Here is a 24,453-nt window from a genome sequence, read left to right as displayed (position 1 = left end):
TTTCTACATATGGTCCTAAATGTTACCGTCTGTCCCTGAGATTAGCAATGGCATTTGAAGCAGGGCAGTTTATTTTTAACTAGGTTTGATACATCAAAAGGGGCATTTCCTTCCCTTCCACATATATTTTCCTTTCCATTAGATTGGTGCACCATCCTCAGATTTTTCTGGCTGTAGCAGCCCCATCTCTTCTGCTGTCCCAAATTGTCCAGCCATGAAGCAGAATATAAATTATGAAGTCTGAGCAAGCAATCTGGTCTACAGATACTCTATTACACTGTAGATACAAGTCTGCTTTGCTTATCTTAGTGCTTTATACTATGGGAACACTTAAGAGGAAATGGGAAAAGGGCTGTTTTATTTGGGGCCATCAATAGAATCATAGAAGAGTAGAGCTGGGAGGGGCCAGAAGGCCATCAGATATAACCCTCAGCTATTGCAGGGCACTAAATTACATCATCCCACTCAGATGACTGTCAAGGCGCTTTCTGAATGTCTCCAGCGAGGGAGCGCCCACAATTTCCCCAGGTAATAGGTTCCAATGTGGCACTGCTCTGACAGCCAGGAAATTCTTCCTGGTGTCTAGTATAAATCTGGTTTCTTTTAACTTGAGTCCATTATTCTGTGTTCTCCATTCTGGACTGGACAAGGAGAGATCTTGTTCTCCCTCTTTGTGACAGCCTTTCAGATGCTTGTAGAGTGCTATCATATCACCCCTCAGTCTTCTCTTCTTTAAGCTGAACATGCCTAGTTCTTGCAATCTTTACTCATAGCCCCTGAATCATCCCTGTTGCTCTCCTTTGACCCCTTTCTAGCTTATCTGCATCTTTTTAAAACGAAGGTGCCCAGAAGGGGACACAGTACTCTATATGAGGTCTGACTAGTGCGGGAAGCACTCACTTTATAAACCCACTTTGTATTTTTGGAAAGAGACAGAAATCCCTGACAAAAGAATGGAAAAGTGTTATATTTGCTCCACAGGCTCTCTTAAGGAAAAAACACCTGGCAGAGGTCGGGGTGTAGTTTTGTGGTTAACAGCTCCAGGTTCCAGCCAGGGATTGATGTTACCAGCACTCTCCAGTCACAGTGGGGAGGGATGTTGAATTAATAGATCCCTTCTGGAGGATTTTTTTTCCTCAGTGTGTTTTACTAGTTCTTTGTGTGGCCCTGGGCAAAGCTTTCCCCTTACCCAGACCAATCCTTTAAACCTTTTCCGTAAAATCGTATCCTAGAACCCTTTCCTAAATTCAATCCCTTGCATCTTAAAACAAAAATAAAACAAAAAAGTCCCTTTTGCATGTCTGTTCTGTCGTGTGTTAGTTGTTAGGCGCAAGTAACTTTCTTTTACCCTCAAGCCTTGTCCTCCCTCAGTCTAGCCACTGTCACACAAATTTAAGTTCAGGGACCATGAATGAGTTCTGATGTGGTGCATCCTTCTATGTCTCCCCCTTTCTGTCTCTGGGGTGTGTGTACTCGGCAGATCTGCCACAGACGCAAAGACACAAGGCCCATCCTCATAAGAGGACTTCTCACTGCAGTCCCTGGCTCACTCATGGGATACATGCCCAGCCCCTCTCCTCATCCTGGGTTCTAACTCTGGGTAGATAAGCAGAGTTTGTGGGTTAAGTACAACACTAAACAACCCACAGATGCAGTGTTCCTGGGTGGTTTTGCCACTCCCATTTGCAACAGGAGCGCTGATGCAGTGTGTGCCAGCAAGAAACTCAGGGATTTTTTTTTAATCAGTGCTTTTAAAAAAAGCAGCTCTTTTCCTGCCTGCTGTTTCCTCACTCCTAAGCTGCTCTTCTTCCTTCCCATTTCCAGGGCTTCTAAATGCTTGTAGAGCAAAGAGACACAAGTGAGAAATGGGTTGTCTGGAGGAAAGGTCAGAGTATCTTTTGACTAGTGTGGCTTGGTTGTTCCTAGCCAGGATCTGAACATTCAGAGTTGCCTAATGCTCCATTCATACTATTTCTCACAGATGGTTTATGCAAGGCCATTTCCCCACATTTTCACTGATGAAAATAAAACAAGGTCCTCCGCTCACTCAGAAGCCATGAAGAACCGATAAGATGGCATGTTCATATCTGGGCTGTGTACTCCACTTCCAAAATCAGCAACACTTGATAAGCTCAGAAATTGGTCCTGTCCTACCCAAGCGATCTTATCAGAATTTCGCAGAGCAAATGGGGTGGGGGTGGTGGCGGAAGCACAAAACATCTGCCACATAAATGATCTCTGCAGGCTTGGCTTGCCAGCTACAACTCTGAAAGCAACGAAGCAAAGTCTCCCTTGCAAGCACACACCCTTTTCCTCCCTGCCCCACCCCTCCATCTCCCAGACTGTTGCTCTTCTCCTCCTTTTTGTGATCATTAGCAGAAGTAAATGAACAATAACTAATTAAGCATTTAATCAGGCTTTAAATTTGCACAAAAGCAATGAAATAACAACCCTCAGACCCCAAAAAGAAGAGGAGCTGCTAATGACAGCGCTTGCACTTGGCTCTGGATTATGTTTTTTGCATGCGTGCACATGTAGCAGGAAAGGAAAGGAGGGAGGAGAGCTCATGCTCTTTCCTAGTCATTTGCAGTAACTAGCATTAAACTCATTCTAATTATAAGATGGCAAATAAACACAAACCTACATCACACTGGGCTTTTAAAACTGCAGTTGTTTTTTATTTAATATAGGCGTTACGCTCTTGCAATTTCACTTTCCCAACCAAACATATATGGCTTCTCTGGAATGAGGATTATGGCTGGGAAAGGCCGCTTACGTCCTTTGCTTAATTAGCTCCCTGCACTACATAATTACTCACTGCAGTTCGTATTTCAAAGTTGTGCCAGATCTAACCTATGTGGCAACTTCCTGTTTCCCATTCCAAGAGACTGTTCCACAATCTTTTACAAAATAAAACACATTTATCCAAATGAATCCTTATTTGTATCTGAGGTTGCAGGAAATCAAACATTCAGATAAATGCTAAAGTAACTCATCTGGATTATAGGATTTTATGAATGGACAAAGCACGGGGAATTTCAATAATGAGGAAACACAAAATGTCTGATAATGTGAGCACTGTGAGCCAGTTTGGAGGTTCATGTTTCATTTGTTGGATTTTCACCTTATTCTCATACTAGTAAGTTGAAGTTCCTGTCTCCTGGCTGCTGTGTGTTCCCCCTTTTCCCCACAATAATTAAGGAGGTAATGACAGGCAGAGTGTGATCACAATAAAATAACTGCCAAGAACCTGAAATGCAGATGGGCCAAAAACCTCTAGCACATTCCAGAGAGGACAAAAACAGAACTTTCAGTTCAGGTAACTTGGACTGCAGGCTACCTATGTTGGGTGAATCTATAATCCACAAACATATCAGTGATACTGATGCAGGCAGGAAAACAAGCCTTTTCAAACTTACAGTATCTAATAAGCAGCACCCATATATAGCAAAAACACAGGCACTTGATCTCTATCCCATTACTGTTCCTCTCTCCCAACACCCCAAAATAATCATTCACCCATCAAGAGGCTTACTTTTGCCACTAATATTTCCCGTAGTCATCAGATTGCTTTCAAAGAATTATTTCACAGCATTTGTGGTTTCTTTGAATTCAATGGCCTCACTCTCCAGTCCATCTCTACAAGGCTTTTGTGCACATTCTGGCTTGAATCCAACAACCATGTTGCAAAAGTGGAAGGATCCCGCATGCAGAATGGGGACTTCCTTGCCCAACACTCCAGAGCAGATTTAGGGAACTTGTGAGGAAAGGAGGGCTGTGGAAAGGGTGCAAAACTGTGGAGGTCCCATTGTTCAAATGGAATCCTTCCACTAGACAATGAGGATGATGGATCCAGCCTGTAACATTTGGCATCAAGAACATTCACATCTGTGCTCATATTAAGTTGTGCAGGTCAATGAAGCAGACAAATATGCTTAATTATCACCTAAATAGTTTCAATACATGTATTTTATTCTTATAGCATTGTTTTAGCTTTTGCAGAATTTTCAATTTTTGGCAAGTGCTCGTTGTAGTAGCAGGAGATGCATGGATATATGAAATACAGCAGAATCATAGGCAGAGAGGCACAGCTGCAGACTATGAGACTAGGGCAGATAACAATCCCCAGAACATGCAGTAGTTTGCTGATACTGTATTTTTATATTTTAAGTGAATTTCTACAACTCTGAGGGTAGAAACTTCTTTTTCTGTGGGTATTAAGAATCCATATTGCATTATGATGTTAGATTCCATATAAAATTTTATATGTAGAGAAAAGGTAATATGTAGCAAAGTGGAAGAATTTGTTTTTATGCTCTTCTTCAGGGTATCCACAAGATTGCCAGTTCTAATCCATTTGCTGGAGGGCTTTTTAAACAGCAGCAGCCACAACAACCACAATAACATTGGCCAGCATTGGTTTGTGAGAGCTTTCCTATAATCTAGGGTAAATTAGTGCTAGGATATGTGGCCCTTTGGGTGGTGCTGGACTTCAACCCCTGTGAGTCCCAGCCATCATAGACATTAGTTAATAAGAACTGTATTCCAATACCAGCATAAGGTCCACGCCCTTAAATTAGTGGAAGAAGTCCATGATGACTATGTGAATAAAACAATAGATATAACACATGAAAATGTAATGAGTGAATGAGCAAAGCAAAGGACACAAGCACCCAAGCAGCTGAGCAACAGAATACATGCCAAATGGGAACAAGTTTCCTCATTTCATGATAGCTCCAGACTAAGAACAGAACAAGAGGGCAATCAATATTTCAGACACAGTAGGAGATTAAGGATTTTACACATGTCCTGCTATTTTCTATGTGAACAGCTCACAACTTAGGTCCCTCCTCTTTAATCTTACTAACAACAATTTCCAACAACTGGACAGTAAAAGGAGCCAATATTTTCTTTTTTCTTTTAATTGGAGAACCACTCTAACAGTCAGGATGGAAGGTCCATAACTGGGATGGTAAAGCTAGATCACAGAAGCAATGGTTGTCCTAGACTACAATAGGCAGCCTGTATGCTTGAACTGACAAGCACTCGATTCTCTGTAATTAATAACTGCATCATGTTCTGGAGCTGATTACGTCTCCTAAATATGTTCTGAAACCCACGTCAACATTAATTACTCTGCAAGGTCAGCGGCGAAGGGAAGATAAGGCCACCTCTCGCTTCTCCAATCAAGAACAACCTTACTACATGGGAAAATGTGAAGCCAATTTTTGCACAATTGCTTGTACTAAATTAAGCAAATGTTGTTAAGAACTGGCAAAGGGAGGGGGAGCTGGTTGGGAAAGAAGCAAAGGATGAGACTACATTGGAGGAAACGGAGAGCTAGGAAGTCTGATGATGTCAGGCAAGTCTCTTGGAAATGAGTGGTCAGTCATGCATCAAACAAACCCAATTGGATAAACCAAGTGCTGCAGAAAATGACAGTAGCAATGATATTAATATAAACATTGATATTAATGTCAGTGAGCACAGCAGCTATACAGCGGTGACCCAAAGTTCATTTTGTCTACCATGAGGAAACCTATTTATTGCCAGCACCTTGGCCCTTTTATTACAAACGCAAGCACTCTGCTGCTGGTGCAGACCAAAGCCCTGTCTAATAGCTATCCTGTTTCACACAGTGGCCAAACAGATGCATTTGAGAAGCCCACAATCAGGGCTTAAGGGCAACAGTTTTCTGCTGTGTTTGTTCTCCAGCAATTGATATCCAGAGGCATGGTACTCTGACCTTGGAGATGGTATAGAGCTATCAGGATGAGTAACCACTGATCCACCATTAATTTGCTTGACCCTCTCTTAAGGACATCTAAACTGGTGGCAATTGCATCTTGTGACAGACAACTGTTTTAACTATATGTTGTGTGAAGTAATCCCCTTTATCTGTCCTGAACTGTCTACCATTCCTCCAGGTTCCAAAATTTTGCAACAGCAGACCTTCAATTGACTTTCAGTGTCACAGAGATAGAACCAGTACTACCTCTTTTCCATTTTGGAGGAAACCTATGGACACCGTGTCCCAGAACTAAAACAGTCTATCACAAGCACAAGGATAGCACCTTGGGAACATATATCCAGAGGACAGGAATATCATATCAGCACATAAAATCAAATCAGTATATGAAGGTCAACCAAATGCACAAAACACTGAAGTTAAATGTGGATAATGGCTCTTAGAGGATCTCTGTATGGCATGAGAAATTATTTAGTGAGAGAGTTCTGACAAATACACACACAATAAAGTGCAGACCCATGAACAAGGACCCAAGGCAAAGGACATGAGCACCAGAGGTATCTGAGAAATCAATGACGCCCAAGAAAGAAAGAAAGTTATTTTATGAGACTATATTTGTTACAAAAACCAGCACACCGTGACCTTGCAAAGGAGATCAATGGAAGCAGCAGTAAGGCCCATGTTGCAGAAGTAGAAGCAGTGGAGTAAAAACAGAACTCACTGGTACAATACAGCTACTCTGCTACCTAGCACAGGATAGTCCCATGCAGTATAGATACTTCTTGACTTTTCAGTGTGACAAACACCCCAGTGATGCCATCAATTCTATCAAGTGGCTTCCCTACAGCCTGATAGATTTTGCTGTCAGGAAAAGGTTACTTCTGTTAGTTGCCTTTACTCACTTTCACCCTGCTAGTTCTTATTTAAAATCTGAAGTACTCTTAGCAGCATCCTGCGTGCCTGTCCTCATGTTCACTTAATATATGCATGGCTCACTCTGCTCTTGCCCCATTTAACCTATCCATTAACCACCTCTAAATATGTATACTTTAGCTCTCTCAGTTGCTATCAATCAACATTGTTTTGGATTTGAAATGCCCAGATGCAGACAAACTATTCCACTTTCTCTCATAACAACTAAGGTAATAATAAATAGGATAAATGTCTCCTTACTCTGGAAATTAGTAGGAATATTAGAAGAGCATCAAAACCAGGAATGATCCAGGGTAGTTCAATAATGATTGCTGACCTGCTCAAATCTTCCTGAAGCCATTAACAAGGTAGGTCATCTTAGTCAAGCCAACCTCCCTCAGACTCTGTTCCCTGTGTGTAAAACTGGAATGCTAGGGACTTGCAGGGCTCTTGTGAAAATGAATGAAAGAACTGCACATCAGTCCCCGTGTTCAAGATGCTTTATACAATGTCAGCAACCAGAAAAACAAGTGTAGTCATTGTAGACACATTCTAATCAACTGAACGTTATCTTTGCTTTGGGCCCATTGATCAGTTTTACCTTCTACCTAATAATTGTACCATCCATTAGTGTATTTTCTGCACTGTCATTATTTAAACTTAGCTCCTAGCAGTCTGAAAATCCACCAAATATCAAACAAGCCCCATCCACTCTTTGTTTGGGTGGTATTTCACCAACAGCAGGTATTCACATGGATCATTAGAAAAAGATACATAATAGCCAGCTGTGGAGGCAGAAGCACCATTATCCCATGGAAAAGCACTTTATTGAGAATTCTCTCAAACAAGCCAGCCCTAGGCTTGTCTAAGCACCAGCCCTTAGCATGTGCCTTCTTCCGCAGGTAGCAAAACCTGGGATGGCAGGGTGGGAACTGTCTTTTTCAGGATCATTAGAGCACCCTTGTGAAAACAGATGAGAGGACTGTGAGCAAAAATGCGGACAAGTCATAGGAACATTGGAAGCTGCCTTATACTAAGCTGGAGCCTTGGTCCATCTAACAAAGTATGGGAAACGGAGTGGCAGTGGCTCTCCAAGGACTTTTTCCAGCCCAGCTAGGAGACTCCAAGGATTCAACATAAGCAGATGTTCTGTCACTGAACTAGGACCCCTCCTCTATGCCACCTTCCCAAAGGCATAAAAGCACAAAGATAATGTAACCCCAGGTGAGCTGTTCTCCAAGCAGACACACATACACACATTTCACACCTCCATTTCTTTCAGCACTGGATGGTCTTCTATGCCAGGGAAAAGGACTCTCATGGCGTAGGTGCGATAATCCAAGAAGGGGATGCCGGCCCCATCAAGATCGTTGGTCAACTCGTGAATATCTGTCTGCAGCTCGGCAAAGGCTGGGAAAGAAAGAGCAGGTTAAGCAAGAAACACAATTCCCAATCCGCCAAACCCAATCAATGGTTTGCAGGACTAATCCCTACAATAGCACCCACTGACTAATGCTTTGGCTAGTTCTTACAATAGCCTCAACTTTATTCAAGGATCCAGGCAAATTAAGTACTATTAAATTAGTAGCTTTTTATCCCATTCCAGAAATGGGGGGCAGGGGGCAGGGGCAGTACTGAGTTAGGAGTTACAGAGCAGGGGCAGAAAAGAGATCTTAAAAGTGAAACTGGAAGGGACCTTTTCAATGCCATCCCGTCCAGTCTCCTGACACTGAAGCAGTGAAGGGTATGCAAGCTAGTGCTTTCGTATAAAATTGCCCTTCTGGCTGCTCATATAAAAGGGCATGGAATGAAATGCAGGCAAAGATCTTTTAAGCGAGTATCTGAGGACAGGAAACAGTCGCATGCTGCAGGGATGTCCACCCTTCAATTCTGATTCACATCCTGCTGATTGAACCACCATTTGTTGATCCAGTGCTTGGCTACAGGAAGGGAGAGAGAGAGGGAGAGAGATGGCATCCTGTACCTTTAATTGCCCCTACAAGTGAAAGCAGCCTGTTTGTGTACACATTCTAGTGCTGTACAAGCACGAAGGGGAGGGGGTGCATGGAGGAAAATCAAATTAATGGCACTTTAAAAGAAGCTAGAAGCGGCAGAGGGCTGTAGGCTGATCAGTTTGATGAGAAAAAACAAACCGTCAGCTTGAAAGGCACACTATCTTATCTGTAACTAGTGGGACTAGAAAAGAGAAAAGGCAGAGAAGATATTGCAGCTTTTAATTAAAAACAGATCCCTTTATCTGCCAGCTGTGGAAGACAAGGTGAAATCCTCTCCATGTGCTCCCCCCTCAACCCACCCTCCAATCCTCTCTGTCACTATTTCTATCTGCAGGGCTATTTTTCCACTCCCCCTCCCTTTTATTATCTCATTTTAGGCGCCCGTTTCCGCTGCAGCCTCTGGGCCAACTTGGAGTTGGCAGGGTCACAGCCCCAGGCACTGGCTTGTGGCGATAATGGGCAATTAGGTTTTATCAGCAGGATCAGAAGCAACATTCTGTCCAATTTCTCAGCATCTGTCTGTCACATAATGAGAGACCCACAGCCTTTTTCAGGCAGGCTTCTCTTTCCTTTAAAACTTTTCCTCTTAAAATCTCGCTAAGTTCCTTCGAACTGTAACAGATAAAATTCAACCACCTTCAATAAAACTGTTTCACCTGAACCCTCTTCCCAAAGGACAATCCTTAAAAGGGGAACCAAGCTTGCAGAACAATCCAGGCTGCAACAAAGCTGGGCACTAGAAAAAGCCATGGTATAGAATATAGACTTAGGTTATGTTCTTAAATCGAAATCCTAAGGCACTTGATCATTAGGGGTTCACTCTGCTATTCATATAGTATCCCAGTGAAGAAAGATACAAAAACTATTGGTCAGTGCTGGCCATATCTGGCAGCTACCAGCCCATGATGATACTCAGTCACATTATCCTATCATCTTGTAGGCTGAGTACTTAAACAGGGCCTTAATAATGCTAACAATGCAGTGAGAGTATATCCTAGCCTAGCATTGTTATTAGTTACATTCATATTCCTCACTTCCTCCAGGAAACTCAGAGTATTGTACAAGATTTTCCCACCTTTGAATTCTTTTATTATTGTGTTTTAACTACTGTGCAGTGCCTAAAGAAGTGGTTTTATGAGCAATTTAATAAGTATAATGAATAAATATGACTTTTATCCTCGCCAACAATCCTGCTAGGTTGCAAGGTCATCCAGGGTCACTGATCCAAGGCCACCCAGGAGACTTCATGGCTGAGCAGGTCCTGTTTCTTACTTGGCCCTCGACAATCATTAAAACACACTGCCCATGGACGTCTATGCATCAGATACCCAAACTGGAGCAGGAAAGAGCCTTTGTAAGTGGAGCATTCACTCTAACAACTTGCAAAAGTTGCGTTTTCATTATTTTTTGTAAATGACATAGCTTCAGAAGTGAGTAGGGTGCCTTATGAGCAGGGCAGGACCAGCCTTACTGAACAACAGAGATGAAGTCAATTGACTGGTACCCAAAAGAACACAGGAAGCAGTCTCATATAGAGTCAGACTCTTGGTTTATTTTGCTCACTAGCGTTGATGATAACTGGCAACGGCCCTCCAGGACTTTGAACAGGCGTTCTTCCCACCCTACCTGGGGATACCACTGAGGCATAGCACTTCACTTTATATTCTCATGCAGGGCTGCAGAATCTCTTCCAGTCTGAGGACCAAATTCCATTGGGAAACAACTGCACAAAAGCTGGAAAGCAACCAGCTTGGCTGGGGTGAGGCCAATGTGAATTGCTGCTGGAAAAAAAAGGCTTCAATACAGTGCTGCTTCATGTGAGGGCTGTATCAGGTTCAGGCCATTGTGCAGCAACCCTACTGTATATTGTATTTCACACTTATCCCACTCTACCCCAAATGCCCAGAGTGGCTCCCATGGTTGCCAGGTAGGCACCTATCTAGACAGATCCCACAGCCAAACTTCCACAGCTTCAGCAGCAGAAATATATCATGTGTCTTCAGACCATTTCCTAAAATTCTCTATAGCACATACATTTAGAATACTGAACAGGGAAACTGCAATCCATGCACTGCTTCCTGGCCACTGCCAGCTGGGACTGTATCGTGCTGGCAAGGACATGCCCTATCCATCTGGGCTGCTCCAAAAAGCAACAGCTTGCAAACGTAATGGCTTCCCTCATGAAGCGCCTCCACAAGGAAGTGTGTCTTGGTGAGCTGCCTAAGTTCCTAAATTACAGAAACTACTTTGGGATGGAATCCCACAGAGGGACATAATGGAATGTCCAAACTATTTCTGAAGGCATTAGATCCATTTCCTTAAACCTGATCTGCCTGATCAAAACTAATGTGATAGGTTGTTTTGCATGGATATTTTAGAGCACAATTGGTACATGAGTGGAGGAAGACCAAAACCAGCTCTCACCTGCAGTTTAGCACCCACGATTTTTCCCCTGCCCACCCCATCCGTTGCGGCCCCATGAATTTTCTCCCTCACCAAAGTCAGATACTGGCAATGTCCTCAGTTGCAAGTCAAACACTTGTGGAGAAAAAATGCAGGGAAATGGATGGTCTACAGCAGGTTCAGCTCCACTTCCCTTCCATGTGATTGAGGTAGACTCAAGTTTAAACAGAAGATTCTGCTGCCATTTTGTGTAGTTTGAGACTAAGAATGAGCTCCTACCATTGCTAATACGTTTCATGGAAGAAAAAGATCTTGGCACCTAAATGCAAGAAAGCTCTCTCTCTCTCTCTCTCTCTCTCTCTCTCTCTCTCTCTCTCTCTCTCTTTCTCTAAAGGAAAGAGACAGGCTAAAATCAGCAGAGAACTGATAGGCAGGTAGTGTGGATGGCAGAAAGAAAACTTAGTCAAGCAACCTCACCTTCTTTGCACTCCAAGGCCACGCGAGATTCCAAGTTGTCCATCTGCAGCTGGAGACGCTTGAGGGTGCGGTCAGCATCCCGGGACTTCCGCTTGTATGCGATGAGGACGATTATGATGATGAGCAAGAGGAGGCCCCCACCCCCACCAATGCCAATGATGGCTGGCAGGGTCAGCAAGTTGTCTGAGTAGATCTGCAGTGTTCCCGGGGAGAACTCAAAGCCCCCAGCCTTGATCTGAGAGACACCAGGAGAAAGAAAGAACAAACATTAGCCCTTCTTGGCAATAAGGAAGCCCATGCTGTCTTCACACTCCTCTCCACTTACCAGAAACGAGGGACCCAAGAAAATTTTGAAACTGAGCAGTTTAGGGCTGCTCCTGCTGGAGAGAGTAAGAAGAGAGCTGAGCAGCAAATAACTGGCTCGCCAATGATCAAAGAGCAGGGCATGATCGCAAAGTACTTGTCAGTTCTCCTGCTGTTTAGTCAAGGAGAGGGATCAGTGTAGCAGCCAAATCTGGGGGGCTGGAAGGTTGCTAAGGAAGCCAGTCATTCAAACTCCAAGATCTGCCCCCTGACCAGAAGCACATTACCTGAGCATATCTGAACAGCACAAGTGCTAATATAAACTACTTTTTAATCATTTAATTTTAAAGCACGTGCCATTCAGAATTGACACATATCGTTTATATCCTGTATTTATCTAAGTATAGAATATTGAGTGAGAAAAGGCTGTTAGAGGTGTTTTCCTGCCAACAGGGACCAAGAGTTTTGCATAGATATGGTCTTACAGAAAGGGGAAGGAGGGATGAGATTGGAGACAATCCCTGCCTGCTATTTTTCCTGTCAGCTCTTACTCTTGACATCTGTTGCAGTATGGGCTTTTTGTGCTGGGAATATTACCAATGCTTTAAACTTTTCCAGCTGGTGACCTCAGCTATCTTGTCACCATGGGATGAGTTAATAGCCACCATCTCCTGAATTGAAGAAATTTTGATACTCGTAAGAAAGAGATGCTTGCCAAACCAGGCAGCTCGCTGATAGCTCTATTAGAAACAGAAGAGGGCATTCTCAGCCTCCCTGTCTGGTCATTATACCAGTTGCTGCAACCTTACTAGCCACGCCCTGGGCACCTGCTAGTTAGCACTGACAGCAGCCTTTGGAGGGGTGCAAAAGCATGAGGGAAAGGACAATGGCCGGCTACTGCGGGGTGAAGTCTCACACTGCCTGTCCAAGCACTGTGAAGAAATTAGATGGGATGCAGACACAGGCTGGTACATTGCCGATGCCTGCAAGGAGCAAGCAGTGAGTTTGATGTCTCATTCAAGCAACATTAGAATAACAGATGGGATGCAAAGTGCATTCCCTGATGGATGAGACGCCTGGAGGAGGGAATGTTTTGGGTCCTTTCAAGTACCCAAGGCCACACTGACTGAGAATTGCCGCGCTGCAGCCTAATAGACAGTGAATCCTACTTAACACATTCAGGGACTGTTGGGAGTTAACAGGGAACAGGCAAAAAAATCACCTGTGTGGAGAATGAGCAAAAACTTCCTTTCCACTTCTAAAGTCAGTGATAAAAAACTAACCCAATAATCGGGGGAGGGGGGGAGACAAAAGCATGCCAAATATGAACAACTGCACCAGGTAGGGTGTGTTCACACAGCAAAGCTGTAAGAACCACTTGGAGAGATCACAAGTGGGACTTCTGCCAATTGCTATGACGCATCTTTGTCTTTTCATTGCGATTCCTGCATATGCATGCAATAATCTGTACAGATGAGCTCTCACACCAGCTGGGAAACGACAAACTGCTCGTATTGTATGAAAACAGGTAAGGCATGGTCTCTAGTCAGCCTCCCACTTGTTCAGTAGCAGAATCTATCTCCATGCTCAGATGGGGATTACTTACAATATCCTTGTGAATACTTGCATTTTACTTCCACCTTGTTATCTGCCCAAGGTGAGCACAGTGGATGACATGGTGGAGAACAGCATTCAGTGAAGACTACTCAAAATAAAAGGGCCACAGAGAAGCAGGCAAGAAGTAACATGGATCCATGCAGGAAAGATCAGGTTCTATGTATATTACTTCAATTCAAGCACCTAGACATCAGATCTGTACTCTGAGAATCTGTGTCCCCCATTCAGGTCTAGAACGTTACACTGGACTGAGTGCTCCAACAACCATGAGTCATATTAAGAGCTATCTAGCACATGCAGGAAAAGGAGATCGACGGCACAACTCTTGCGGCCACAAAGAGCTCCAGGTATGTTTCCAAATCCCTCAGAATTGGTTTTTTCAACTGCAACTCAAACAAAATCCCTTCAGACTTCCTATAGAAGATAAAGGATTGGGATCCAAATACTTGGATTTTCTCCCCTTGGCTTTGCTAGAATTCCCTGCTCCAACATGACCTCCAAAACTGTCTGGATAATCCAAATTCTGCAACATGGGAGCAAAATGTTTCCTCAAAATGTACATAAGCAATATGCATGACAAAGCTTGGTATAATGAACCATTTGGGGGGGGGGGCACATTTCCAAGCAGCAGAATTTGTATTTGGGAAGGGGTAGGGAAGAGGGAGAAATTACAAAGATTCAATGTGTACATTCTGTATTCTGTATAAACTGGACTAAATGAAACACTTTGTACTGCACGGTGTACTGGAGAAGACTGTTAAAACAACACAGAGCACAAACTGGACCATGCCTGACTTGATTTACCGTCACTTTATGCTGTCCTGTGAGATTTGGTGACTCGCAGAGAAGTTGGGTCTCAGAAACTGTAAGGGCACAGGGAGTTTCACCAATTAGCACAGTGTAGTTTAGCCGGGAATTGCCAGAAGCTGGAGGAAGCAGGTTGCGGCCCTTTAAGAAACAAGCAAGAGTAAGACTTGGTTTACTGTTAGGCTTTCAGTTCAGCCTGCCAACGTTCTAATACACACACACACAAAAGTTGAACTGCCTTTCTTTGCTAAGGCTTTGTTTCTGGCAGTGATGGGAGTATTACCTTCAAGATGAGTGGGGAGCTTGGCTTCAGCTCCAGCATGCCAGAAGGGAGGGACTCAAACACAGGATCTGGGTAATAGACAAAGTTGGTTTTGTTGATGATCAGCAAGGACTGGACATTATCCATGACAAAACCGATCTCATCTGGGCGGTCACCAAGCTCTGGAGGGCTCCGGACTGGATTGTCAATGGAGGGGGCATAGCACACCATGGTGGTATCATTGTAGACTGTGCAATTCTAGAAAGAAAGAGGCCACTAGACTTAACCAATGCTACCTTTCAATGGTTTGATTTCAAACATTAAGCCAAGTCAAGTGTAATTAATTCCTGGAGAAAAGTTTGCACCTTTCCACTCTCCTGAGGTAAGGCAGTGTAAATTAGCAAAATGTGCATTACTGAAGTGGTGTCATACACAGAAGGTCCAAGTCGAAGGTTCTGCAATATGACTCATGGCAGCTCAGCCTGTACCAGCATCAGGGCTCTGGCCAAATTCCCCCCCAGTCATGCCATTTCACTTCTACGTAGCATTTTAAAACAGGAGATGAGGAAGGAGTCACAACATTTCCCCCAGCTACAAGTATGTCCGTATGTTAAACTGGCCTGTGCTTGAAGTATATTTAAATGTTTAGGCTCTAATGCATCTTGTTCTGTCCTTACAAAAAAGAAAAAAAAATCCTGGTATGATTTAAGTTCCGAAATTTGTGCAGACTTGTATCCAAGTTAATCCTGTGCCATCATGGCTATCCTATGCTAGATTAGCGGCTGTGATTGTCTTTCCCTAGTTTTTCTCTATTTCATTCTTGTCTATACCAAAGAGATATATCCTACCCAAGACCATTTGCTACTTGTTTTGCTGCTTTTTGAGGGAAGGAGATACTCCATTAATTAGATGCAGTAGCACAATTTATTATTAATGAAATTGACAAAACATGACATGGACAGTAAGGGGGAGAAAAACATGTTCTGTGATGGTGGCAGATACATAACAGGGATTGAAACAAAAAAAGCTCTTTTCAATTCTTGTAAGAATTCCCTTGAACATGCAACTACTATTGTCCATGCAAGAGAGATCATTTTTACCTGACTTTTTCTAGATCACAGAACATGCAACACAACAAATTTGTAAATGTTGCAAATGTTGTAACCATCCTGAGAGTCATTGACTAAATAGGAGCAGTGCAGAAACGTATCAAATAAATAAATAAAACAAGCTGAATGTTCCCCTTCACCTTTCTCCACCTAGGCATGACATCTTTGGCTAGAGATGCACAAGAGATTTTTCTCCATAGAGAACTGAAGATGGAGTAATTGCGGTCCACGATCATCCCACAATCCCCACTGGTAAATGCTTCAGAGGTTTCTGCAGTTACACAAGCCTGAGAAGTCTGTTGGACAACAGACAATGGTAGGGCAAAAGAATTCTATGTGTGCATGTCCATCATGAGATTTTCCATCCTCTGAAAACCTTGTCAGAATAGTTGACTTACATTTTCTCTCTCAGCACTGCCATATTTGGCTCGGATTTTGGGTTCCTTGATAGTGGCCAGGTTGGTGCCTGTCACCGTCAACAGTGTCCCACCACTGGGGAGCAAGCAGAAGAAGGGGTTAGCAAGAGGTGAGAATGGAGTAAGGATACAGCAAACAAGAGAGCAATTTCTACTCCTTTTCTGTTCTATCTTCAGCTGGGGAAAATGTGAATTCAAGACTATCTCAGAAAGCAAGTAGGAAAAATGCACAATTTATATTCTGGGATACCTTCATTTTCAAGGTATACCAGGAATTCCTGCACATACATGTTGGCCTTGAGTAAACCCAAGAATCTCTGTATTAGCAGACCCTTTGCTACAGCTCTTAAGGTTGTTATTTCATATTTATATTATCAGGGAATACCCATGTCAGAATGAAAGGCCTACTGTGCAGAAAGTTGCACGCTAACAGACACAATCCTTATTACTCAAAAGAGGTATAGTATGCCAGCCATTCACAAATGTGTCACTAAGCTGCCACCACTGCGATCAACTGAGCATAAACTGGTACAGCCGGACGAATATTTGGGGAGATTTAACTGGCTTAATGTTGGCATTAATCTCTCTTAAGGATTAGTCATTCAGAATGGAGGGGACAACAAAGATTTAACTATAGCATTTTATTCTCTATTGAAATGTGGCAGATATAGAGGCATTTGCTTCAGGGTTACCTGTTGATGCTCCATTCAGGGTCTATCTTCTGAATGGTGGGGTCCTCAGTATAGTAATAGGTCACATCAGGACTGCTAAGTACAGCCCGGTTTATATGGATGAGGATGGGTGAATCCCCTGGACTCTGGCCAGGTGGTGTCTTACACCGGATTTCACCAGCATTTCTCCTATGAGACAGAGAGAGAGAGAGAGAGAAACACAAAATAAATGTCTTTGACTATGGGAAGGAGAAGTAAACTTTTTTACCATTGTTACACCATGGCATAATCTCAGGGCTAAGCACTGCCAGGGCATGGGTGCCAAGCTTGTCTATCACTCCATGCATCCTGGAACCACTGAAGAAATATGCACAGAATACAGACACCCTTTCTGCCCAAGCATCACAGGGCACAAACTGAACATCCAATTCCCAAGGCTATTTTGCCAAGGGAGAGAGTATGCTAAACAAGGAACAGACAGAATGCATTCCCCTAAGGATTAAGACACCATATTTCTTGTAAACTAGGAAACAGAGCTTTCACTGTAGTGGTGCCCTGACTCTGGAATGTCCTCCCACAAGGAGCATGCCTGGTGCCAACATTACTAACATTCTGGTGCCAGCCATTTGTTTATCCAGACATTTATGAACAGCCAGGTGCCTCTGGACCCATTGTTAATTACTACTCTCTCTGCTGTTGATTCATTGGTTTTATTGGATGCTTATTTCCTGTATTTTGATGTTGGTTGTTTTTAATATATTTGTTATCTTCCTAGGGATTTTTTTATGAAAGGTGAAATATACATAGAACTCACACAAACACACACATTAGAGCAAGTGTTGCATGCTGACCAAGGACTAGCCAGCTATCTGACACCACAATGCAACTCTCTATGAACACTGCCCAGAGCTCACATGTAAAGAAAACGTGGAAAGGACCAAGACAGTGCCTGCTAAGGATTCAGCCTTGCTCTGTATTTAGTGGTTCACATTTTATATCAACAAATAAGGTGACACTCTACAAGCAGCATGCCATCTCTGTCTGTCTGTCTCCCTCTCTCTCTGAAAAGAGCTGCTAAAATTATCAGTTAATGCTAAAATAAAATTAAATAAAATAAAAGCAAAGGCAGCCGCCAAAGCCGGCATAGTTCTGGAGCGTTCCCCATCGTGAGGCTGCTGCAAACAGCAGCGATTAGGGCTGATAACCAGTAATTACAGCACGAAAATATTTAAAGAGCCGCTCCATTATCATCCCTAATCTAAAAATTATCCACTTCATGGCTCAGGGATTTGTGCTTTTTAGAGGGAAAAGAAATTCACAGTCTTTGGTCTCTTAAACAAAGCAAAAAATGAGTCTTGAAAAGAAATTCTCCATCTTACACTGGAGTGTTTGTTTAGTTTCTCAAGAGTGTAATCCTAGGCATGTTTAGATGAAAAAAAGTATTACAACTCCCAGCATTCCTTTGCCAGTCATGTTGGGAACTGTAGGATTCTTTCCCAGTCTAAATATGCACATAATTGCAGCTTTAAAAAGAGACCTGCTTCTGGAGCATACAAACAAGCACACACACAAGGACACGAACAGACTCTCTGGGTTTACATTGCTCAGTACATTTCAGCATGTTGCTTTCTTGTCCATAGTGCTATTATACCACTATTTTTACCAGAGCCCATGGAAGCCTCACCATGAAAAGGCACATGGTTGCCCTCCGATGGTCACTGTGATGTCACTTCCTGCATTGAGGTGCTTCCCCTTTATGCTGATCCAGGTACCTCCAGAGAGGGGACCACGAGCTGGTGTCACTTGTGAGAAAGTTGGAGCCTGCCAAAAGGAAACACAGTAAATTCACCCAGTTCAAGAGATTCCCTGAGTGTCCAAAGAACTACCTAGGCAAACCTGAGAAACTTAATCTTGTCCCTGCCATTTTGTGACACTGGGTGCATCACCTTATCTGATTCTACTGAATACCATCTAATATTAAATAGGCAAACTAAAAAGTAAAGACTAAGTCATCCATGACCATGCTGAATATACAAAAATCTACCATTAATTTGCTTATTATTTATTTAATGCACATGCACACACAATCCTTCAACCAGCTATTTCCTGGGATGGTTCACAATAAGATTTTTTATCTCCGCCCCTATCAAAATGAAAACAGACAATAAAAATATAATCAAAAAGCAGAAAAATAAAATGGTTAATGCTGAGAAGTTTAAAGACCTGGGAAAACAAACTTGTTTTTGCCTGGCATCAAAAATATATGCAATAGATAGATACACAGAAAGATATACTTAAGAGGGTCTATCTATCTTTCTACCTATCCCACATGCATAAACACACAAACACACAAATTTAGTACACTTTTTACATGGATTGTCACCATTGGTATACAAATATTGCACTTTTCCTGGGCCTGGCTTTCAAAGAACATTTTGGCAGCAGGATTCAGCCCCTGGGGCCTATCAGGCTAATTAATATAACTATGGATTATATTAGAAGTAGTGCTTTGTGTAGAAGCAATGCCCTATTTCAAGAAAGAGAAGCACCACAATTTTGGATTTTGTCCTGTGTATGTCTTAAATAGTTTATGACTCAGTGAAATTTACTTTTTTGACCAATAACCATTAAAATCAGCACCCAGAATTTCTACAGCTAAATCACAAAAACCAACTGCTTGAACAATAAAATCACACTGCAGTCACTCTTGTCTTCTCAGTGGCTGGATATGTGACTTCTCAGCCTTCTGAAGGAGTTAGAGCAAAGATTAGGACACAACTTATAATTATCCACAACTCCTTTACCTCTTGGAGATGGAAAAAGAAATGTAGGATGCAAACAGAAAAGAGTGGGATTCAGAGTAAGAAGAGAAGTTATATGAAAATTACTAAAGCTATATCATCCTTACCACAAAAGTGAAGCTTTTGGGGGCTATGGCCTTGTAGCTGGGCGAACAGTCCCCGACACAAACTTCCACAGGGGCATCTTGGATTTTGCTAGGGCTGGCTTCTCCAATCTCACAGACGATCCTAGAGAAGGCACAGTACGTGGTCTTGCAAAGCACAGGAAATGCATTGGCAAAGCTGCCCTGCAGATCCTTGCCCAATCCTCAGGCCAAGAAGCCATTATTACCACTCTAATTTACAGCATGGACAGGTATTTCCTTCCAACTTTGTCACTGAATTCTGATGGGCTATTGTTGTTGTTGCTATTTTTTTAAATTACATGTCATTTCAAAATTCCAAGAAGTGATTTCTCAGCATATATCAAATTGGCTTTTGAACAATAGGCATATTAAAATGGCAAAATATATAAAACATTGCAAGTGCTGAAACACTCAACTCAGCAGGAAACCAATTAAAATTTAACAAAATAAAAGGAGAAACAAACAAAAAAGAATCCTGTTTGTTCCTCTTCCCCCACTACTGAGGCAGTACATATTAATGCAATGTAACACATATTCTAGAAATTAAACAGTACAAAAATTCCTATACATTTCTGGCTAAGCATCTTTAATACCATTTCTATCTGCATATGAAAGGAGAGGCACCCAAATGTTCATAAATTAATTTATCTTCTTAAATCCTCTTCTTTTTGAACTTGCTCTGTAAGTTTATACATAATTTTAAACTTGAATAGCCTGAATAGCTAAGACAAAGAACAAAGAATGCAAAGAAAGGAAGTTATTGCTTCCAGCTGGCAAGCCAGAATTGATCAGCTTTAGATAGCACTGATCTTCCAGCACACATTTAGGACTTTGCTGAGAAGCCAGAAAGACATTCAAAACATCAAAACATTCAGAGTGGAACTTTTCAAATTAATGTTAAGGTGTACAATTTTCCCAAATCAAAGTGGTATAGGACTTCGGCTGGGGCTCCTCTCTTCAACACTATTTCCCACCAGAGAATCATCCTGACAAAAATGTCGTAACTAGGTTAGCTTATTTCCTGGCATTTGTCGCTGTTTTGTGGAACCACATACAGAGACTCTCTGGAAGGACTGATTTCTTTCTTTCTAGCCACCCTCTCACCCATTTTGTCCTCTAAGGAGTTCAGGCTATCATCATCCCCTTTAATCATCACAACAACCCTGTAGGCAGATGAGGGTGAGAGATTATCATACCCAGGGTACCTCAGTAAGCTTCATGGGTAAGCCAGGTTTCAAACCTAGCCCAAGTGGAACTCCCTTACCTACTAGACCACAGGTGGAAACAACTTTCATGCCACTCAGTCCAGATGCGCTGACAAGCCAAGCCTTAACCAACCTGGTTAAGTGCTATAGCCACCCTTCCTCAGTGGTAGCAGTGACTAATGCATGTGCTTGCCAATTCTAAAGAGCATCTGCAGTTAGCTGCGGCTAAGACCAAAATCTCTCAGAAAGCAGTGCTATTAGCAAACCTGTAGCTTACTTTTGGATCTGGTAAACCAGGGGGGTAATACACATACTGCATTATTTCCCGAGCTGCTTTTCTCTCAAAGGGACACAAACATTACTACCCTTCATTTGTAGGATACTCACTGCTCAGCACTGATATATTCTCTCTCGATGGGAATGCAAATCACCTTGCCAACCCGCACACCCACGCGCACATCCTCAAACTTCAGGCCCAGGTTCTCACCGATGATGGTTAAGCGGGTACCGCCCTGCCGGGGGCCTGTTTCAGGGGACAGCTAGGAAGGAACAAAGCCAAACTGTTACTGCATTCACTAGGTCACTGTGATCAGTTTGCTCACCCATCATGACACCATATCAGCCCACACACCAATTATTTATCAATGTATTTACATTCCCAGGGCTCTAGGCAGATTGCAAGTTGGCATTAACATATAACTTGGTAAACTAAAACTAAAACAATAAATGTTTTTTTTTTAATCCAAGCTGCCCACCCACAGACCATCCAGACAGGCTTTTGTCATCTAGGCAGTGATTCAAAGCCCTTCTTCCAGCTACAGCATATTGGCACACCGTCCATTTTCCTGCTTGGCACAGTGAAGTTACACAAGCTCAGGTTCTGATTTATACCACTTATTCAAAATGGAAGAGGAGGAAACCTTCCCCTCCAAATTGTTAGGCAGTGTTAGGATAATCAATGCATCATTTTCTATTTCTGTACCATGTTAAACTTTGCTCACAGTCACTGAGCCACAGTCCCTCTCTCCCACCTATAGAAACCATAGAAATATATCTGGGGCATATACATTGAGGTGGAAGAAGTCTGGGGATTCTTCATAGCAGAGAACAGTCAGGAAAAAGACACACAGAGGGCAAGATGCAGAGCACTCAAACCACCTGTTTTGAATAGCTGGACTGCTTAGTTGATTTGCAAATGTTACGTTCAAATTGTGGCTCTAAGGCACCAAAGTAGTTCAAGTCACTAAGCCACCTGTTGCCTCTGACTCAAAAGCAATGCACATTAAAACCTCTCTGAACTTCTGGTGGCAAATAAGTGAAAATGGAAATTTTCTGCCTTACTATGTGAAGACCCTTGCTTGGAGTTTTAGCAATGGGCTGTCCTTTCTTGGCAGCATTTGCTTACCTCTGAACATTCACAGAGACTGTCAGTTATTTCTCTTCCACGCTATGAGTTAACAGAGCAAAAGCCATCCTGCCAGAGCCATAAAGGTTCCACGAAGGGGACACCAATTAACCCTTGCACAGTCTTCCCTTCCCCTACCAGCAAACCCTGGTGTGTCCCAGAGTTTCTGCCAACACCAGCTGGGGAGGGAGGAGAGCCCCAGCAGAGCATGATATGCCTCATTTGTTAGGATGATTCCCAATAAAGCGGACAGGTGTGGCTTGACATACACCGGCGCGATGACAGATGAGCAGAGCGGCACAGGCCCACCATTGTCACTAACAAGGTAATTATGGGCAATTTTACACTGTATTTTGCTGGCCCCTGATGCTCAGCACACACCTGCAAGTGATAAAGAGGATTAATGGGCACCCAGCTGGGAAAGCTTTGTGCTGGGTCACTGGCAACCCCAAGCCAAGGGAAGGGGCTCCAGGAAAAAGAAGCCTTAGCTATGGCCACCAGCCACAGTCTGGAACAGCATAAATGAGCCTAGCAAAACCAACTGCAGATCGCTTCTCTGGCCACTCATCATGGCCCCATTGTTTCTGCTGGCTCTGGACACAGCCTTTTCTAAGCTAGGTGGTGCTGTGCCTGAGAACGCGCCCCATTATTTGTTAAAATCTTACATCCTGCCAACTTCTGAAGACTCAGAGAGGTTTTCGTGGATAAAAATAAACAAGAGGCATACAAATGTGGTCCTTAATGGCCACCTAATGCTGCCTAAACAGAAATGCCTGCCACCAGTTCTAGAAAATGCAGAGCCGCTGGCAAAGGTCCAGAAGAAGGGATTCCTGTCATTGTGAGACAGCCATTAAGGCGCTTTGCTACATGCTCTTGCACAAATTGCATTGTTAAGGAGGCACGCAGTGAGTTGATCTTGACGGTGGTGGTAAATCAGTAGGTAGGAAAGTGATTTCTGGGGCATGTGGACCAAAGCTGTTTAGTTCTAAGCCAGCATCTTGAATTGTGGTTGGAGAAGTATGAAGAGCCAGTGCAGCAAGAACACAATCTGAGATCAACCAGAATTGTTTTGTGAGGCAAAAAGGCAAAATGTTCAAAAAACACCCAACTGCTATGATAGTCAAGTCATTTAAATAAACTGTTCTCTTTAATATTACAGCCAGTTGTTCTGTGTGGGGCAGACCACCTCATGGCAGAGCCATAGCTAGGTGAAATATACAACTGAGGTCCTGACGCCAACCTATCTCACCTTATACCAGGTGCTCTTCAAGGGCAGCAACATACAATAATAAACCACAATAATCAGATAGCAAAAGAGAGTTCATGCAGACTGCATCCCTCTTCTGGCAGGGGTTTTCTTTCCCCTGCAGCATTATCTATTGGGTCCTTCCCTTTCCCAGAACAGGTGTCATTTCAGTCTATGACAGGGTTCACCAAGGGAGAGAAAAGAAAAACTTGGTAGAGAGAAAGTAACAAAGTAACAGGAAACCATTTCCTCCAGCCCCAGAGGAGGGTACAAATGTAAAGAACATCCTCCTTCAAGCACCACTGAATACTAAATACAGCATTTTATTTTTCATTCTTCAAACCATGCCCTATGAGAGCCACCTTGCACCACTGACCAAGCTGCAAAGAGAGACCAGCCAAGATACAAAGAGGCTGCAGTTTGCTCAAAGCTAACAAGGATCAGATATCCACAAACCTCAATTCTCATCTTTGCGCTCTGACTTACAGACCATTCCAAGCAGTTTTAAGTCTTAGGGCAACAGCATGCCATGCTTCAGAATTTATACAATAGTCAAAACTGATTTGAGCTTTGGGGTTTGCCATTCACCTAAATCCAATCCAATCATTTGCTAAAGTCCTGAATCAGAACTCATTAAAGCAGCTGCTGCAGCAGGCAGCCCGAGTCATTCTTTCCTAAATTGGGCTTCTCTGGGGTACTCGGTAAGCTGTGGCTGTTTGTTTGGTATTGTTAAATTAATGTTAAAGGATGCTGTGGTATGTTAGATTTCCCCTCCACTGCAGCAAAAGTGACAAGGGCCACACGTTTGGGGAGCAGCAGCTCTGGGAAAAAGTTGACACTGCTTGACATGCTGTGTGGGGAGGTCACAACTAAACAAGGCACCTGGGAGCCAGTGCTGGCAGGGAAATCCAGCTCTTTCCTGAACTGTCT

General features: G+C 43.0%; 1 protein-coding gene across 5 annotated transcripts in view; it reads right to left on the bottom strand.

Moving 5' to 3' along the window:
- PLXNA1 (plexin A1) overlaps positions 1 to 24,453 on the bottom strand; it is a 342,839-nt gene that overhangs the window by 58,178 nt on the left and 260,208 nt on the right. For 4 of the 5 annotated variants that reach the window (XM_044451657.1, XM_044451658.1, XM_044451659.1 and 1 more), the window contains 9 exons: positions 21,260 to 21,411; positions 19,650 to 19,770; positions 18,426 to 18,562; positions 16,763 to 16,930; positions 16,053 to 16,146; positions 14,567 to 14,803; positions 14,281 to 14,424; positions 11,557 to 11,791; positions 7,929 to 8,071 (listed from right to left, as the gene is read on the bottom strand). In XM_044451657.1, coding sequence (XP_044307592.1) covers positions 7,929 to 8,071; positions 11,557 to 11,791; positions 14,281 to 14,424; positions 14,567 to 14,803; positions 16,053 to 16,146; positions 16,763 to 16,930; positions 18,426 to 18,562; positions 19,650 to 19,770; positions 21,260 to 21,411 — 1,431 coding nt within the window. The other variant, XM_044451661.1, reaches the window with a different exon arrangement.

This window comes from Varanus komodoensis, unplaced genomic scaffold (assembly GCF_004798865.1).
Source record: "Varanus komodoensis strain SLA01 unplaced genomic scaffold, ASM479886v1 scaffold6_2, whole genome shotgun sequence".
NCBI lineage: Eukaryota > Metazoa > Chordata > Lepidosauria > Squamata > Varanidae > Varanus > Varanus komodoensis.
This window is presented reverse-complemented; position numbering and strand designations above follow the sequence as displayed.